The sequence below is a fragment of the Ursus maritimus genome, unplaced genomic scaffold (genome assembly GCF_017311325.1).
Source record: "Ursus maritimus isolate PB19 unplaced genomic scaffold, ASM1731132v1 scaffold_22, whole genome shotgun sequence".
NCBI lineage: Eukaryota > Metazoa > Chordata > Mammalia > Carnivora > Ursidae > Ursus > Ursus maritimus.
In genome coordinates this window covers 47,987,339-48,005,622 of record NW_024424675.1, presented here as the reverse complement: position 1 = coordinate 48,005,622, position 18,284 = coordinate 47,987,339, and the positions used below count along the sequence as shown (strand labels likewise).

Sequence of the window (18,284 nt, the reverse complement as noted above, 5' to 3'; positions counted from 1 at the left end):
ACAGGTCAGTGGGGGCAAAGAGCAGGTGGCCCTGCAGAGGGTGTGACTGGGTAGGCTCTGGCTTCAGGACCCCTGGATTCGAAGGGGGCAGGGGTGAGCCTGGAAGGTGTGTCTGCAAAGGCACTGCCTTGATCCCATGTAGATTACACACGGGCGGGGGGCAGGACAGGGGAGGATGGAGAGACCCTGTGCGTCCTCAGCCCTGGCAAAATGGCCACAGCCTCTGCCAGAGAACCTGAGGCAGCTGCTGTTCTCAGCTAATAGTCAGATCCCAAATTTCTCTTTGTCTCTTTCTCAGAACCCAGCCCAAGGAGGCCCCTACCCAGACTCCCCACCCCAAGGCACCTCCCACCGGCCCGGGGTCCCACCTCAGGATGCAGGCTGCTGGGCTGGATCCCCCTGAAAACAGAGGCTCCCCCTTCCAGGCTGCGATGGGCACCAACGGCACGTGGGACAATGGCAGCCGGTCCCACGTTAGCCCCCCTGAGCTGCTGACAGCCCTCTATGGGCTCCTGCCAGCAGTATACTCCCTGATCTGTGCCGTAGGGCTGACAGGCAACACGGCGGTCATCTATGTGACCCTGAGGGTGCCCAAAATGAAAACAGTGACCAACGTGCTCACCCTGAACCTGGCCGTCGCCGACGGTCTCTTCACGCTGGGGCTGCCCATCACCATCGCGGAGCACCTGCTGCAACGCGGGCCCTTCGGGGAGCTGCTGTGCAAACTGGTGCTGGCCGTCGGCCACTACGACGTCTTCTCCAGCATCTACTTCCTGGCCCCCATGAGTGTGGACCACTACCTGGTGGTGCTGGCCACCACGCAGTCCCACCACGTGCCCCGGCGCACCCTCCAGGGCGCCAAGATCACCAGCCTGTGCGTCCGGATCGGTGTCACCGTCATGGTGCTGCCCTTCGTCGCCTTTGCCGGGGTCTACAGCAACGAGCTGCAGGTCACGAGCTGCGGGCAGAGCTTCCCCCAGCCTGAGAGGGCCTGGCTCAAGGCCAGCCGCATCTACGTGCTGGTCCTGGGCTTCGTGGTGCCCACGTGCACCCTCTTCGCGCTTTACGTGGACCTGCTACATCGGCTGTGGGCCCTGCAGCTCCACTCCAGAGCCAAAGCTCTGGGCAAGGCCAAGAGGAAGGTGACCACCCTGGTCCTGGCTGTGCTGGCCGTCGGACTGCTCTGCTGGACGCCCTTCCACCTGGCCTCCGTCGTGGCCCTGACCACAGACCTGCCCCAGACGTCCCTGGTCATCAGCATCTCCTACGTCATCACCAGCCTCAGCTATGCCAGCTCCTGTCTCAACCCTTTCCTCTATGCCTTCCTGGATGAGAGCTTCCAAAACAGCTTCCGGAGCACATTCCGGTGCCTGGGGGCCTGAGCACCCCTCCCACCAGAGCCCCAGTGCGTGTGCTAGGAAAAGTGCTGTCGCTTTGGAGGAATGGCCCACTTGCTCACATCCCATCACTATCTTCTCCACGCAGAGAGAAAGACCCACGAAGGTTGGCCACCAAACCTGCAGAGATGACCATGAGCCTGTCCCTTCCCATGTCTGCCGCCTGGACAGGCCCTGGGTGAGGAGCTGCAGGGATACAGGTCCTAGCCCCACCCTGCCGATCTGACCCCGACCGAAGTTCTTGGCACAACAGACCTCCTGACTCTACTTACCTGCAGAAAGACAGACAGACAGTCAACCTCCGTGGAAGCTCCTTCCCCATCTGCCCTGACAGCTGTAATCTGGAGGGAAAGAAACCCAAACTGTGATCTCTTCCCGCAGCCACCACTGCATTCCACACCCAGGACGCTCACGTTGGCTCCTCCCAAGACAGTATTAACAGATGATAAAAGTGTGAACACCTGGGGCAGGAAAGCCAGGTGTTACTGCAAAAACCACAGACTGGTCCTCAGATAAGGCCATGGATTGCACTCTCATCACTTGAAACTTGGAAGCCTGTGCCCCCCTTATGCCTTCCCTTGACCCCCCCCCCATGCTGTGGCCTATGCCCCTTTTGTGCCTTCCATGTCTCAGCCTGTGGTCCCCTTAAAACCTGCTGTAGGACCCAGGGCCCTTCTGCCAGGACCTCTGGACACCCACAGTCTAGAAAGGGCATCTGTCACTTGGATGGGCTGGCGTCTGGATCCCTTTCTCCCTGGGGTGTGGCCTGGGACCTAGATTCATCCAGCAGGAGTGCCGTGCTGAACCTCTGGGGGCAGGGTGGGGACACTGAGGTGCTGGCTGCTCAAAGACCATTTTCCGCCAGGAGGGGGGAGGGGAAACAAGTCCCTGAAGACTGCCCTGGTGGGCCTCAGTCAGGCTCCCCACCCTTGGCCCCATGGCTCCCAGCTGGTTCTATGCCTGGTGTTCTAGCTATGCTATTCTGAGTCACGGGCACGGCCCAATACCCTCCGTGGCTCACAGGGGCCCAGACTGGCTGTAGTCCACATGGCGCAGAGCTCTGACCAGTCTGTCCACCTGACATGCAACACCCACCATTCACCACCCCGTGAGGTCACCCCACGGCGCATAGCCACCACTTTTCATATACTCCAGCTTCCCCAGTCACATGGGTCCTCAGAGCTCAGACCCACAACCCTCTCCTCTCTTCTCTCTCAGCCTGAAACAATTCCAATGCCACCTGTGCGCTGTCTCTTCCCTGACAACACTGTCACCTAGTGCTGTATAACAAAGTTCCCCCAAATCTAGCGGCTTACAACATTTCTTATTTCATAGCTCCTGTGGGTCAAGAATTTGGGAGCAGTTCTGGAATGGTTCTGGCTCAGGAACTGTCCTGGAATTACGGTCAGGCCGTGGGCTGAGGCTCCGGTCCCATGAAGGCTGGACGCAGATGCTGCTTCCAAGGAGGCCCCCTCATGTGGTCCCCCAAACAAGGCCTGAGGTCCTCACCACGTGGACTCTCCCCAGGGCTGCTTGGGTGTCCTCCCACGTGGCAGCTGGCCTCACAGGGTGAGCAGGTGGGGAGGGAGAGGCAAAAGGATCGACACCATTTAAGACAGTCTTGGAAGCCATTTGCCACATTCTGTTTATTAGAAGCAAGTCACTAAGCCCAGCCCACACGCAGGGGCTGTGGACATCTTCTAAGCCATCACTAACACCCACATCTCTCCCTGGAAGATTCTGGGTCCTGTTGTCGCACTGCAGTGCGGTCATCCCTCTGCCAGCAGCAGCCCTAATGACTGCCTCCGCAAGGGCCCTGCCCTGCAAGCTTCTCGAGGAGAGGAGCTGAGACTGTCAGTTCCCATCTGAGGTGTGAACAGGTGCGAGGTGCAAATGAGTGAACAGGGCGCAGAAGCAACAAAGGGCAGGGGCTGCGGTTCCTGAGAAGCGGCGGCAACAGGAGGGGAGGGAAGGGGCGCTAGAATAGGAGACCCTGTCCCGGTGTGCCCCTGGCCCCAGCAACGCTGGGAACACCTTGGCCGGACGATCAGGATCAGCCAAGTGGCGCACATATCGGAGGGGAGGGAGGGTCTTCGTGCAAGGGTGAGACCCCAAGGACGGGCGGGCCATGGGCCAGCCAAGACGAGGAGAGGTGAATCTCCACCGAGATCCTGCCCGAGCAAGTTGCGGGGCCCCAGGAAAAGGCCAGCACCCGCCCCCCACCCCAACGCGCTTGTCTCCGCACCCTCCACCGTGACTTCCTGGGATAGGTGGGGCGAGAGGGCTCTGGACTCCTCGCTGTGCGGGCGAGCCCGGCCCTCCCCTCGGGGCCCAAAGCCCGCCGCGGGAGCGGACGTCGGCGCGGAGCTCCCGCGGTCACAGCGCCCCTGGTGGACAAAGTCCAAAGCGGCCGGAGGACCCTCCGCGTCGGCCAACCCGGCCGCCGACCCCGGCCCCGGCCGCCGCCTTCCCGCACGAACCCGCAAGGCAGGTTTGGCCGTCTTCTGCACAGGCTCAGAGAGGAAGCTGACCAAACTCAGGGGTTGGTGGGGGCAGAGGGGAAGGCGGCGGGGCGGGGGGCCCAGGCGGGGCGGCGGAAGAGGCGGGAGGAAACGGGTCCGAGACGCGGTGGGGGTGGGCGGCGGGCGCGGCGCAGTCCTGCAGAGCTAGGGTTGCGACCCGCTTCCGCCGGCCTGCGGGCTGCTCGCAGGCTCCTCAGCCCAGCCGGCGCGGCGCCTCGACCGCGTCTCCGCACAGGTGCTCACTGCGGGCTTGGCCCTGGACGCGCAGGACGGTCAGCACCCCCAGGACCCCGCCGCCGCCGCGAAACCGCACGACAACCTGAGCACTCTTCATGTTCCTGCCGCTGTAGGCCCATCACTCCCAAATTTCCCTTGATGCTCAGTTTTGTTTTGTTTTTAAGATTTTATTTATTTATTTGACAGAGATAGAGACAGCCAGCGAGAGAGGGAACACAGCAGGGGGAGTGGGAGAGGAAGAAGCAGGCTCCCAGCGGAGGAGCCCGATGTGGGGCTCGATCCCACAACGCCGGGATCACGCCCTGAGCCGAAGGCAGACGCCTAACCGCTGTGCCACCCAGGCGCCCCGATGCTCAGTTTTTGTTTTAACAGCGAAGTGCCCATCATTAAAACTTGCATTGAACTGTACATTGGCCCCTCTGCCCGTGCCAGGACACCTCACCCCGAGCTCGCCCTGGCTGCCCCTCCGACGCCCCTCTTTCTGGGAGGGTCATCCGCCTGGAGGTCAACCTGGACAGAACCGGGTCCACACAGGAGCCAGGAGGCGTGTCCACATCTCAGGGCCACCAAGGGAAGCTGTTCTGCTCATCTTCCATCAAAACTCCCCTTGGGTCCGCTCAAGGAAGGGGAAAGGGGCTGGGACAGGGAGGGGGTGTGCTGAGATTAATGGTCTGAGAAAACCGTGTGACCCAGGGCGAAGAGCACCTTGCACCCTGGATCCACAGGGAACCTCCAGCGGCAGGGGGCAGGATGGAGTTGCAGCAGTTGGTTATTCAAGGAGAAGCTATTTGTGCTGAAGAAAAGGTAAGAGACCTCCAGGGAATCATGAACTAACCATGCCCCTCCAAGGGTACCGTCCCCTAAGGGCAGAGCCTGGCCAGGTGAGGAGCTCAGAGCATGAGGGAAGACTCACGACCTCAAGGGCCCCACCCCACGAGAGTCAGAAACACCTGCTCAGTGGGCAGGGATTTATTCTGGCCCCCAGTGACCCCTGGAGGCAGGGTCAGGGGTGGTTACATGTAGGGAAATCACACTTGTCGCATGCATAAATACATGAAGGTACGTGTGACACTAGCACAGAGCACAGATCTTTCAGCCTTGTCATGGAAATGCCCCGGCTGTGGCAGCTGCCGTCCCCCGAGCCTCCCAGGGCAGGCAGCACAGCTCCGTCCTTCCCAGGAACGACTCCCCAGAACCCAGGCTCCCTGCGGCAGAAGCCAGCCCAAAATCAGTGCTTCCTATTCTTTGCAGGTGCCTGAGGCCACCTGGCTGAGGTCTGTGGCCCAGCTCACAGGCAGAGGCAGAGTAGTCTTTCAGTGTGGCGAGTATTTCAGTAGTTTATCTGCAGGAAACAGTGTTTGCAAGGCCACCAGACTGCAGCTTCCATCTGCAGACCGGGGAGGGTGCTTCTCCGGTGACCACAGCAGGGAGACCCTCTCCCCCACACAGTGTTCCCACACCGGAGAGTTCTCACACTTGGCTCAAGGAGGCCCTGTTGAGCCCCACCCCTTGTACCAGCGCTGCGTGTGAAGCCACCCTGATGTGGCACCATTTCGGACAAATCCTGGTAACAGGAAGCTCAGGCCTCCCCCGCAGACACCTGGAGGCTTGTAAATGAAGCCAGCTCAGTCACTGGAGAGGCAGAGCAGAACCCATCCTCTTCCAAGTCCACCAGGACCCAGACAGGCGCAGGGCCTGGCCAGCTGCGTAGCTGCTGACCTCCGATTTCAAGAGAGTCAAGGAGGCCCCACGGACCCCTAGACAGAGCACGGCAGAGCGCCCCCAGCACTGCGCAGCCAAGACCAGGCATGCAGGGCTGTTTCAAGAATGACAGAGTGGCCTGAGGTGATCAAGCAGCCCACCGTCCTTCTGAGCCACCTCTGCACATCTGGACAGCCACATCTGTGGCTGATAGCTCTTCGTGCTTCTGGAGTGAAAAGCCTCTCTGAGAAAAGTGGGAGCAGGAGACGAGGACGTGACAGCAGTTGGGGCGCAGGCAAGTCCGAATCAGCAGCTCCAAGCCCCACTCCCACAGATGCCTGCCAGCTCTCCAGGCAGCTCCAAGCTCATCCAGCTGCCCCAAGGAGGGGCTGTAGGGCTCCATGCAGAGAGCACATGGCACAAGGGTGCGGGACTGACACACTGCTGTCACACCTCCAGGTATGTGCATACCAAGAGCACGCAGGGTGCAGCAGGGGAGAGGCCAGAAGAGTCCATGATGGGTAAAGGTGTTGGCGTGGGCTCTGGCCAGGCACATTCACTGGTGGGTGTCCCCTCTCTGCTCCGCACTAGGAGGGCAGCTTTAGTCTGACCTGTCCCATGATGTCACCAGGCCCTCTGGGGCCACAGTGAAGTCCACGAGTCTGACAATGCTCAGGACTCAGGTTGGGTGTCAGCCTAGAGAGCAGTGACCTGGGTGAGCTCCGTGTTGGGTGTTGACGGGCTCTGCGGGCTGACAGGCACCATGGGCAGGTCCACGCCTAGTCATGCGGGCCGTGGTACTGTCTCAGAGGTCTTGCAGGCAAGGGCCACGTCCTTGGCAATGCTGCGCACGCGGTCAGACACCTGCATCTCCCGGCGCAGGGCAGGAGCACAGCAGAACTTTCGGAAGCAGGCCTTGAAATTCTCGTCCAAGAAGGCGTAGAGGATGGGGTTGAGGCAGCTGTTGACATAGCCAAGGGCTGTGCAGAAGCGCAGGACAGCCACAGCAGTCTCACTGCCCGGCTGAACACCCAGCCCTTGGACCAGCACAAAGACCTGCACGGGCGTCCAGCAGCCCACAAACACTGCCACCACCACCAGCACCAGCCGCGTGATGCGCCGCAAGTTCCGGTCCTTCTCTCGGGAGCCAGAGAGCAGGCGGACACCACGCAGCCGCCGGATCATGAGGCTATAGCAGATGGAGATGATGAGCACGGGAATGATGAAGGAGAAGAGGAAGATGCAGATGGCAAACACGGGGCCCCAGTAGTCCTGTGGGGTGGGGATCTCCACCAGACACTCAATCTCTGCGGGGAGAAAAGCAGGGTCAGGGTGGGTAAACCAGGAGGGACCCTCTGGGATCCAGGAGACAACAGCACTGGGGAAAGGGGGCCACCCCACTGACCTTCATCCTCGACCTGTGCCGAGCCCATGATGGCAACAGGAACGCCGACGACAGACGCCAGAGCCCAGATGGCCACGTTGACAGCCTGGGCCTTGCTGGACGTCCGGACATCGAGAGCACGGATGGGGTGGCAGATGGCTACATAGCGGTCCACACTCATGGCAGTCAGTGTGAAGGTGCTGGTGAACATGTTGTAATAGTCGATGGCAATGACTGTCTTGCACAGGGCATTTCCAAACGGCCAGAAACCCAAGAGGACGTCTGTGCCCTGGAAGGGCAGGGTCAGCAGCACCAAAGTGTCTGCCAGGGCCAGGTTAAAGATGTAAATGTTGGTAGCTGTCTTCATCTTGGTGTGTCTGCGGAGAGCACAAGGAGAAGGAAGGCTTCATCCAGTCCCCCTGGCTGGATCTAGCAGCAAAGGCCCAGGGCCCTTCTTATTGCCACCACGAGGAGCACCCAGTCTGAGCCCCTTGTTAAAATGCAGGTTCCTGGGCCAAGAACAAAGGCAGGGAGCCTGGGGGCTTCTGGCACACACAAAAGTGTTCCAAACCCAAAGTCTGGTCTTTGGAAAAGTTGGGTGTGTAGGGTAGCAGAGCACACAACTGACTCCACATGGGAACAAAAGGGTAGGAATCATAAGAAAAAGAACCTGTCCTCCTCCCTCCCTTTCAAGTCTCCTGAAGACCCTTCACGGACTACAAGGTTGGCCCTACAGATACTAGAGGTTTCTAAGGGCTCCAAAGTCTGTAAGAACACAACAACGGCCATCCCAGTCCATGTTGTGGTCTGGTGATAGAGACAGGAAATGGTGACAGGAATGGGAGAGGTGCTAATGAGGTTTGGTTGTATCCAAGGAACAGATCTGAGGACATTATGGCTACTTCATAAATATTTGTTGAATGAATTAATAGTTATGATAGTGGTGATGGTGGTGGTGGAGATGGTAATTATGGTGGTGATGGTAGAGGTGGTAATTGTGATGGCGGTGGTAGAGGTGGTAATTGTGGTGGCGGTGGTAGAGGTGGTAATTGTGGTGGCGGTGGTAGAGGTGGTAATTGTGGTGGCGGTGGTAGAGGTGGTAATTGTGGTGGCGGTGGTAGAGGTGGTAATTGTGGTGGCGGTGGTAGAGGTGGTAATTGTGGTGGCGGTGGTAGAGGTGGTAATTGTGGTGGCGGTGGTAGAGGTGGTAATTGTGGTGGCGGTGGTAGAGGTGGTAATTGTGGTGGCGGTGGTAGAGGTGGTAATTGTGGTGGCGGTGGTAGAGGTGGTAATTGTGGTGGCGGTGGTAGAGGTGGTAATTATGGTGGTGGTAGAGGTGGTAATTGTGGTGGCGGTGGTAGAGGTGGTAATTGTGGTGGCGGTGGTAGAGGTGGTAATTGTGGTGGCGGTGGTAGAGGTGGTAATTGTGGTGGCGGTGGTAGAGGTGGTAATTGTGGTGGCGGTGGTAGAGGTGGTAATTGTGGTGGCGGTGGTAGAGGTGGCAATTGTGGTGGCGGTGGTAGAGGTGGTAGTGATAGTGTTGGCAGCGGCAACACCAGAGATGACAATGTTCCGTGTCAGTTAAGCTGCCATAAAGGAACCTGGGGTCAGTTCTGTGTCTTAGAGAGGGATTAGGAATAAGCACAAGCAGGCCTTCATGATGACCAAAGAACAGCAACAATGACCGCAGTGGCAGACACCTGTGCCAAGCTCTTCACGTGGATTTTATCTCATTTAAGATTTCAAAAATGCTATTTTGATCCCCCACTCTATGCAGAAGGACACGTAGGCTCAGAGGATCTAAATGGTCTTGAAAAGAGCTGGTGAAAAAGCAGAGAGGATCAAGAGAACTAAAGACGAGCCACAGACAGGAGGAAAGATTTGCCAAAGACACATCTGATACAGGACTGCTGTCAAGAATATACAAAGAACTCTTAAAACTCAACGATAAGAAAACAGACAACCTGGGGCACCTGGTTGCTCCATCAGTGGAAGTCTAACTCTTGGTTTCGGCTCAGGTCATGAGCTCAGGGTCCTGGAATCAAGACCCACCTTGGGCGCCATGCTCAGCGGGGAGTCTGCTTGAGATTTTCTCTCCCTCTCTCTCTCTCTCTCTCTCAAAAAAAAAAAAAAAAAGGGCCAAAGACTGTAACAGATACATCACCAGTTAGAACAACAGCAAGATACTACTACACACCTCTTAGAACGGGCCACGTCCAGAACACTGACACCAAAGCCTGGTGAGCGTGTGGGGCAGCAGGAACTCTCACTGGTTGCCGGTGGGAATGCAAACTGGCGCAGCCACTTTGGAAGACAGGCTGGTGGTTTCTTACCAAGCTAAACACGCTCTTACATACAATCAGCAATCACACGCCTGGATATTTACCCAAAGGAGTTGAAAACTTGTATCTGCATAAAAACCTACATAGAGAGGTTTACAGCAGCTGTATTCATTGCCCAAACTTGGAAGCAACCAAGACGTCCTTCAGAAGTGATGGATTAGTAAACTGTGGTAGATCCAGAAAGTTGAATATTATTCAGTGATGAAATGAGCTATTGGGGGTGCCTGGGTGGCTCAGTTGGTTAAGCGTCTGCCTTCGGCTCAGGTCATGATCCCGGGGTCCTGGGATCAAGCCCCACATTGGGCTCCCTGCTCAGCGGGGAGTCTGCTTCTCCCTCTCCCTCTGTCCCTCCCCCCTCCACTCGTGTTCTCTCTCCCTCTCTCTCTCTCTCATGAATAAATTTTTAAAAACCTTTTTAAAAAATGAGCTATTAAGCCGTGAAAGGACACGGAGGAACCTTAAATATATACCGCTAAGTGAGAGAAGCCAATCTCAGAAAGCTACACACTGTACGGTTCCAGCTGCATGACATTCTGGAAAAGGCAGAACTATGGAGACAGTGCAAAGATCAGCGGCTGTCGGGGCTGGGGGGTGAGGAGGGTTGAGCAGGCAGAGCACAGAGCGTTCGCAGGGCAGCGAGACTGTTCTGTGTGAGACTAAATGGGGGACACACGGCGTTTCGTATTTGTCAGAACCCATAGAACGTACACCAAGAGTGAACCATAGTGTCAGCTATGGACCTTGTGTGATAGGATGTGTCAGTGTAGGGTCGGCTGTAAAACTGAGTTGTAATTAATTATAAAATGCACTATTCTAGTGGGGATGTTGGTAACAGGGGAGACTATGCATGTGGGGGGACAGAGGGTATGTGGGAAATCTCTGTCCTTTCCTCTCAATTTTGCTTTTAACCTAAAACCGCTCTAAAAAAATAAAATCTCTTAAGAAGGGCGGGGCTTAGAACCGGTGTCTCTGACTCCTGAGGCAGCCGACCCCAGTCCACAGGCTCAGAATACGTACCCCGCACGTCAGTCTCTCTGGGGACCTTCCCTGTTTGCTCTCATCAGGACGTGGCTCTGAGTCTGGATGCCCCAGGGCAGAGGAGAGATGCACAGAAGCCGTGACGACGGGAAGAGTGAACAAGACCACCACAGGTTGGGGCACTTGTCAGCCACACACACCCTCCAGGCACAGAGGGGCATGAGTCCAGCCCCCGGGGTCAGCCCTGGGGACGGACAGCCGTTCTTCCTGGCCCCTTGCGTGAGCATGTGCACCATATTCACCAACACACACACCTTGCACATGTCCATGTGCACACCCACACGGACACACACCGGTTTTTACACATACGAGCACTCACGCATACATGTGCACACTCACGCTCGTATGTACATGTGAACGTGCTCATATATGCGTGTCCGGCTTTGAGGTACACGTGTGTGCACACATGTACACCATGCAGCACGCTAACTCATATGTGCACACTCTCGCACATACATGTGTGTGCACTAACAGTTGTGTGCCCACCCACGTGTGTGCATTCACACATCGGTGTGCGCACGTGTGTGTCCATGCTTGTACCTGTATGTACACATGAACACACACATAACTCATGCACATCCTCACACTGTCCCCATGCTGTTCCCCTACGATGTCCCCCATCGGGCAGTCTGGCCACCCCTCCTGATTCCACAGGCTTTCCCAGTCTGAGCACCAGCAGATGCTGGAGTCAGCCCAGACCCCAGCAGTGACGATGGAGCCCTGGAGCCGAAGGGAAGGGGATTTGGGCACCAGCCCAGCAAGCGCCCTGGAACAGGACGAGAGCTGCATCTCAGGGTCACTGTGAGATCTGTGAGATGCTCACACGGTGGCTCCGCAAGGAGCTGGGCCCACAGCTCGGATCAGGGAGGGTTACCTGTCAGGAGTCAGGGTAATGTTCCACCTGGGACACGGCTGCACCCTCCCTCCTCCCCACTGCCAGGACCATGGTGAGCAGGGCGGATCCTTTCCTCTCCCTCCCCCCCTCGTCAGGTGCCCCAACCATGAAGACGTGAGCATCCAGGGCCTCAGGACTGACCCTGACCCTGACGCTGCCCGACAGGATGAGCAGACACTGAATGGGCCAAGTGTGAGATCTCTGCGTGCCAGGCCCCCAAACAGCCCCGCCTGCTTCCCCTCGGCAGCCTACCTGAGGATGACGTACATGACGAGGCAGTTCCCCAGCAGTCCCCCGATGCAGACGGCCAGGTAAAGCCCCACGATGGTGACCTTGAGCCCGAGGGGCAGAAAGGCACTGTGGCTGGCATTGAGCAGCAGGTCGGGGGGCAGCAGGCTGTGGTTGGGGCTCAGGAGGGACAGGTTGCCCTGCAGGTGGCTGCTGTAGAGGGCCTCCCAGAACGGGGCAGGGAAGAGGGACTCCATGCCACCTCCCTGTGTGTAAAGCCACCTGGTACCTGGGAGAGAACAGGAACACATGACCACAGCCCCCGACACCCGCCCAGCTTGGAGGCCTCCAAGCACAGTGTGTGCGGCCCACCAGGCACGTGGACCCCCCCGACAGCCATAGACACGGAGGCACACACAGAAACAATGGAGACAAGCAGACACGTATGCACAGACAGGGACACATGTAGAGGCGTGTGTGCAGACAAGGACACGGTCTCGTTCGGCTTCAGACTCCCCCCAGGGACGTGCGGACGTAGTTATGCAGTTACACACCGAGACACGTGTCCACCCACAGGGACTCATGGACACACGGCCATCCATGTGCGCACACCGCCCACAGACATGTCCAAACCTGGCCTCATGCGCACACAGGCACAAAAGGGACGGAGACACACCCAGAAACCCCTGGGACGCAGGACACAGGCTGACCAAGCACACGACTTCCTCCTGCCCCTCCCCAGTCCTGCCTGAGGGCTGCAGTCTGTCCAGAGCCCACCCCCGACCCCCGACCCCCCGCAGCTTAGGCCTTACCGTGGCAACCTCCGTGGGAGCCGAGGCTGTGGAGACCGTAACCCTCAGCGCCGGCGGAGCAGGGCGGGGGTCCCACTGCCGCCTCCGCAGCCGATCTGCGTGGGGCTGCCGCAGGAGCGTGGAGCGGCTGCTTGCCAGTCGCTGCCAGACCAGACGTGGCAGCCTAGCGGAGCCGGGGGATGGGGTGGAGACTGCCGCTCCCGAGGAGGAGGGGCCGCGCAGGCTGGAGGAGGGGGCCACAGGGAAGGGGGGTGGCCAGGCCCCACACTGGATGTCCTGTGGACAGAACCAAGGACCAGGGCACACACTTAGAGATGAACGACAGAGACAGGCTCCCACACACAGACGCAGGGACGCAGACGAACACAGGAACTGAGTCAAGGGACAGACATACACACAAGGACACACACACCAACATGGGACAGAGGCAAGATGCATAGACTGGGACGCAGAGGTGGGGCCTCGTCTAACACACGGAGACACTGCCTCGGGCGACTCAGACCAGCCTCGGTTGGCATTCTGTGCCCAAAACGGCACCCTCAGCTGGTCTCCCAGGGGAACTGAGCTGCGGCAGGCCAATAGGTGGGTGGGTACACAGCAGTGCCCCTGCCTGGCCAGGCCTAAGTGGATCAGAGCCTTGTGCACAGGCAGGATGTCTAGACCCCACCGTGCACTGCTGTGTGCCTGCTGCGTGCCCCACACGCCCATCATGAACACACACTCATCCGTCCCCACCACACCAGGTCACTGCCATCAGCATCACCTCTGTGCAGACAAGAGCATTAAGCCCCAACATTGTGAAGCCGCCTGTCGAAGTGGCAGAGACAGGCTCAAACCCAGATCCATCTGCCACTTTGAGGCACACCAAAGGTGTCTCTGCCACAGCTGGGTCCCAGAGCAACATCTGAGCATCACTCCCTCACAGCCTGGGCCCCAGCACCTATGCAGCTGAACAGCTCCCGTGGAGCAGCCTCCTTCCCAGCACTGGGGTCACATGCCATGGGGGTGACCCCTGAGGGGAGTCATCAGCCTCGAAGTCATGGGGTCCTTCTTCCTGCACAGGCTCTACTCACATAGCCCAGACCCTGCTTGGAGCACCCGTCTCCAAGCATGGGGACCTGGTTGCTAGGCGACTGGCAGCAGCGTTGCTAGGATACCTGGCAAATCAGGAGAGGACAGAGCAGGCAGATGCCCTAGGACTCAGCATCCCAAGATCTCCCCCAGGACTTACCTCTGTATCTTCACTGCCGCTGATTCAGGGACAGTATGGAGATACAGGGCACGACCACAGAGACACTCACTCGGGACACGCAGACACACACAGCTTCACACGCCTGCGAACACACACAAAGGTGCCCAAATAGACACACGAGTGAACACACAAGCATGGGTGTATGCTCAGAAATGCACACACTCGCAGGCACAAACACATGGGCCACACACGCGTGAGCCCACACCAGCATGCACTCGAGACACGATAGACAGGAGAGCACGGGCAGACACACAGATCAAGGCCTTCAGACTGCCAGGAGGCACACACGCGCACCACACTCTCCAGCTGGCAGAGCTTGAAGCAGGACCCTGCTGACCAGCAGGGACAGGAGCCCAAGGAGGCTTGCCCTCCTGCAGCCTCCCCTCGCTGGGCTCACCAAGGTCTGAGCAGCCAAGTCCAGTCCCTCGTGCCCCAGCTGCCTGTGCCCACCTGCCCACTCAGGAGCCTACAGAGCTGCATTTCACGGTGGCCTTCAGTGGCCTCCCCGCTCAGGCACAGACTAGGAAAAGCGGGGGTGGGGGGCGTGAGGCTGGTCTGGAAAGACGTCCCATGTGATTGCACCCAGTGGGCCTGGCACAAAGGACAGCAGAGGCATATCCCTGGCCCCTCACAGGGACAGTCTTGGCCAAAGGACAGGCTCGGTCACCTGGCTCGTGGGTGGTCAGCCTGGGAGGCTGACTATACTCTCTGGACCGTGACGTTTCCCACAAAGGGAGCTGGCCGCACAGAGGACACAGCCCAGGCCTCTCTGGGCCCTTGAGGAGCCAGAGTAAGACCCAGAACATATGTGTCACACACAGGACAGCAGGGGACTCGTTATGCGAGAGAGCATTTGTGTCCCAGCAGGACACCCTCAAACACATGTCACATGCAGGCAAAACAAAACACACAGGTGATGTGGAAATGTGGGGGTTTGGAGACGACAGCCAAGAAAGAATTCTTAAGACATCTTCAATCGAGAAAGGTGTGTTTATTAAAGCACGGGGACAGGACCCGTGGGCACAAACAGCTGCACCGGGCCTGTGAGGAGCCGTTGATTATACACTTTGAAGTTGGGAGGAGGGTGGGGACACACAAGCCTCCAAGGTATTTTGGATGCAAGGTTTCCAGGAGCTTGAGGGGGTAGCTATCGTTAGGAAAGGGTCATTTATTACTGACTTGTAAACCCTCAGTCATGAGACCCTTCCGAGATGTATATCGGTGGGTCATATGCTCGGGGGATGATTGCCAACGTACATCTTGGGGGTAGAGAGAAAGGAACTTTCCAAGGGAATTTCCATATGTTTAAAGTAGACCTCAGGGGCGCCTGGGTGGCTCAGCTGGTGAAGCGACCGACTCTTGATTTCAGCTCAGGTCATGATCTCAGGGTCATGAGATCGAGCCCCACGTCCAGCTCCGTGCTGAGTGGGGAGCCTGCTTGGGACCCTCCTCTCTCCCTCCCCCTCTACCCCTCCCTGCCACCCCAAAAAGAAAAAGTAGACTCCCAGGATCCTGGGGGCCGAGCTAAGATTGCCTTTTGCCCTCAGCAAAGTGCCCACATCCAGGCAGCTGAGTTCCCAGAGGAAGGTCTGCCTGTTTCAAGGACTTGTCAGTGGGCTGTAAGTAGTAGGACATTTAATTTTTCTTTGGCCTTTGTTTCCCACATCACAGGGAAACCAGGGACAGCCTAAGACACGCAGCTCCCGTGAATGAGCACAGAATTCGTGTCCACAAACCGTGGCTAGAGCTGCCTGGCTGTGCTCAGGAGTCATGGCATTTGGGGCAGGACCTGGTCCCGGAGAGAATTACACCCACAAAGCGGGGCGGATGCACTTTACTCTTGCCCAGTGAGCCAGAGCCCAGAAACGCCAGCACTCACAGACCCAGGCAGGCATGCTGTCTGCTCCCTTCCGTCGGCTTGCTTCCCTGGGCTGGGCTCAGGGGTCCCCATACAGTCACCGGAAGCCTCACACAGAACAGCCGCTCTGGGGCAGGTTAGCCCATTTGTGCTGTTAAAAAGTGAAATGATTTTAACGATTCTGAGTTTCATCATAATAAATTAGTTTGTGTGATTTTAACCGTATCATAGTTATAAAAGACAACAGGAGAATTGAGTTTTGTGTGGATTTTCAATATAATGTTAAATTCTGTAGTCATTTAATAAAGCTTTGAATTTTATTTTGGGGTTTTATTTTCAGGCTTTGGAGCCAACCAACATGCTTTTAGATCTCAGCATTTCCATCACCCCTTGAAAAACACATGAATCCTGGACACAGAAATAGATGGAAGACACCTCCCTGGTGGTCTCTCCCAGGTGCTGGGCCCCAGACACACAGGAAGCACCTCCCCCATCCCCCAGAGAACTACAAGGTGTGGGGAGAAGCTGGAAGAAACTACTTTCAGGAATGTGAGCTGTGTGGGCACCAAGCCCTCGGAGGATTTGGGAGGAAGGCTACCAAAATTTTTCCATCCTACAAAAACAGAGGGAAAGTTACAAGTCCCTTCTTCCAGGAAAGCATGCCCCCACTTGCCCTCTAAAACCCACTCCACTGCCAGGAGCCAGCAAGCAATTCCCCTGGCCCGGACCAGGGAAGCCGAGAGGAGAACCCAGACCCCCGTCTCCCCTTCTGCGAGCCCTCCTGGCCCAGACCAGGGAAGCTGAGAGAAGAGCCCAGACCCCTGTCTCCCAGAACTCACCAGTGTGGGAGCACAGAGCTGAGCCAGAAGCAGCCCCTCCCTGGGCTATATGTATCCAGGAGGCCTGCCTGGAGGAGGATGCCTGTTAGGTCGGACCCCCCCTAAGCCCTCACTGCTTCTGGATCCCAGAGACCTTTGTCTTCAACAAGCCCCAAGGTCTGTGCTGAATCCCAAGGCCCAGGCCACACCCCAAAGGCCCATGCTGGGCAGGAACAGGCAGCACACAGGGGCTTGTGCCAAGGCTTGGGGGCTGGAAGGATGGACAGTCGTTCTGTGCAGCTTGGGGCTGGCGCGGACTCTGGGATATAGGGGCACAAAGTCATAGTTTACCTTTTCACCAGGAAGCCAGAGCAAGCTTCCAAAAACCATGTGAACAATCAACAAGGTCCCGCACAAAGGCCAGAACCTCCGCTGAGACCCCAGCCCCAAAGCCAGGATAGTTCCCACCTCAGGGCAGCAGGTCCTAAGCCCCCAAGCCCTTGGCACACATCCATGAATGAAGGGGACAGTTGTGTAGGCACCATGGAAGTCACCCATGCATTCACGATTATGGACTTAATGCACTAACTTTGGCCTAATGTGAACTGTAGCATGACCGTACGAATTCATGAATTCTAGGATAAACTGATGAGTTGCATGAGTGAGTTGTAGAATTCATACATTGAGAAGTGAATTGGTTATAAAATAGTATGAAATTAACAAATACACAAATAGATCACAGAAATCTAAGTCCCAGGACCCAGAAATTTGGGGTTCAGCAAACGTGGCTCTGGGATCATGCAGGACCACCGAGACCCCAGACTTGCCCTGGAAGAGGTGAGGATCCTGAGCCCTACCCCAGTTTCCCTTTCCTGTGAACAACAGCAGCTGTGGGAGCCCTTTTGGGTGATGCATCAGGGAAAACATATCAGACAGGAAGGTCTCATAAGCTGTGCCCTCTGCTCCCAAAACTAGCCCCCCAAAGACCTCTCCAGCCAGGAAGCTGGGCTCACAGACCCCAAAAGAGTGCATTTGGGACCGGAGGAAGGAAAGAAAGGGCACCCGGGCTGGAAAAACTGGCAGTCACCTCCTCCAGCCCGGAAGGGGCCAGGACAACCTCGGGCATTTCACCCCTTGAATTGAGGCACCTCCTGGGCCACCCCACCCCACCCCCAAGCACCACCCCCCACCCCACCCCCACCCCACCACCACTACCCACCCCCCACCCACCACCCCCACCCCACCACCCCCACACCCCCCCCCACCCCACCCACCCCCCACCCACCCCCACCCTACCCCACTCCCACCCAATTAACCCCACCCACCCCCACCCCCCACCACCCCCACCCCCCCACCTCCCACCCCCAAGCACCACCCCCCACCCCCACCCCCCAAGCACCACCACCCACCCCCACCCCCACTTCCCCCCTGCTCTGCTCAGGCCCCTCCTCCCCAGGGACAGCCCTGCTTTCCCGTCCCACCGTGGTGGTGGGGGTGGGGGCCTCGGAACTCCTGGTTGCCAGGCAACCGCGTCAACAAGCCCCAGTGAGTCAGGGCTCAGTTGGAGGCTCAGACCCTAGAAAGCAGAAAGTATGGGGTGTAGGGAAGCGGGACATGGAAGGGGGAGGAGGGCCAGGCCCTCCACCGCTGTAGCTAAGAATGGGGTGGGGAAGCGAGCTGGCCACCAGCAGATGCACTTTGTGGCTCTGCCTCCCATCCACAGTGGGCCAGGATGTGGCCCAGGGTCTGGGGCCTGAGGTGCTGTGGGCTAGGAAAGAGTCCGCAGGCTGAGCCAGGACC

The 18,284-nt window shown here is 57.8% G+C and overlaps 2 protein-coding genes across 2 annotated transcripts; one reads left to right on the top strand and one right to left on the bottom strand.

Annotated features, from left to right (window-relative positions):
* The first annotated feature begins 374 nt into the window (after nt 1–374).
* On the top strand, nt 375–1,382 carry NPBWR2 (neuropeptides B and W receptor 2). The gene has a single exon (XM_008688141.1). It carries the CDS (start codon nt 375–377, stop codon nt 1,380–1,382), a length of 1,008 nt encoding a protein of 335 aa, XP_008686363.1.
* Nucleotides 1,383–6,386: 5,004 nt separating this feature from the next.
* OPRL1 (opioid related nociceptin receptor 1) lies at nt 6,387–12,100 on the bottom strand. The gene is made up of 3 exons (XM_008688143.1): nt 11,769–12,100; nt 7,263–7,618; nt 6,387–7,164 (listed from the first exon to the last, which is right to left on the bottom strand). The coding sequence occupies exons 1-3, from the start codon at nt 12,053–12,055 to the stop codon at nt 6,641–6,643; spliced, it is 1,167 nt and encodes a 388-aa protein (XP_008686365.1). The 5' UTR covers nt 12,056–12,100; the 3' UTR covers nt 6,387–6,640.
* Nucleotides 12,101–18,284: the final 6,184 nt, after the last annotated feature.

Bases quoted from the DNA above. Each gene is read 5' to 3' on its own strand.
- OPRL1 (XM_008688143.1), bottom strand. From the start codon at position 12,055: ATGTGTTCCTGTTCTCTCCCAGGTACCAGGTGGCTTTACACACAGGGA. The intron at 7,619-11,768 runs GTAGGCTGCCGA...TGCTCTCCGCAG, and splicing joins GTCATGTACGTCATCCTCAG to ACACACCAAGATGAAGACAG. The intron at 7,165-7,262 runs GTCAGTGGGGTG...TTCTCCCCGCAG, and splicing joins GGCACAGGTCGAGGATGAAG to AGATTGAGTGTCTGGTGGAG.
- NPBWR2 (XM_008688141.1), top strand. From the start codon at position 375: ATGCAGGCTGCTGGGCTGGATCCCCCTGAAAACAGAGGCTCCCCCTTC.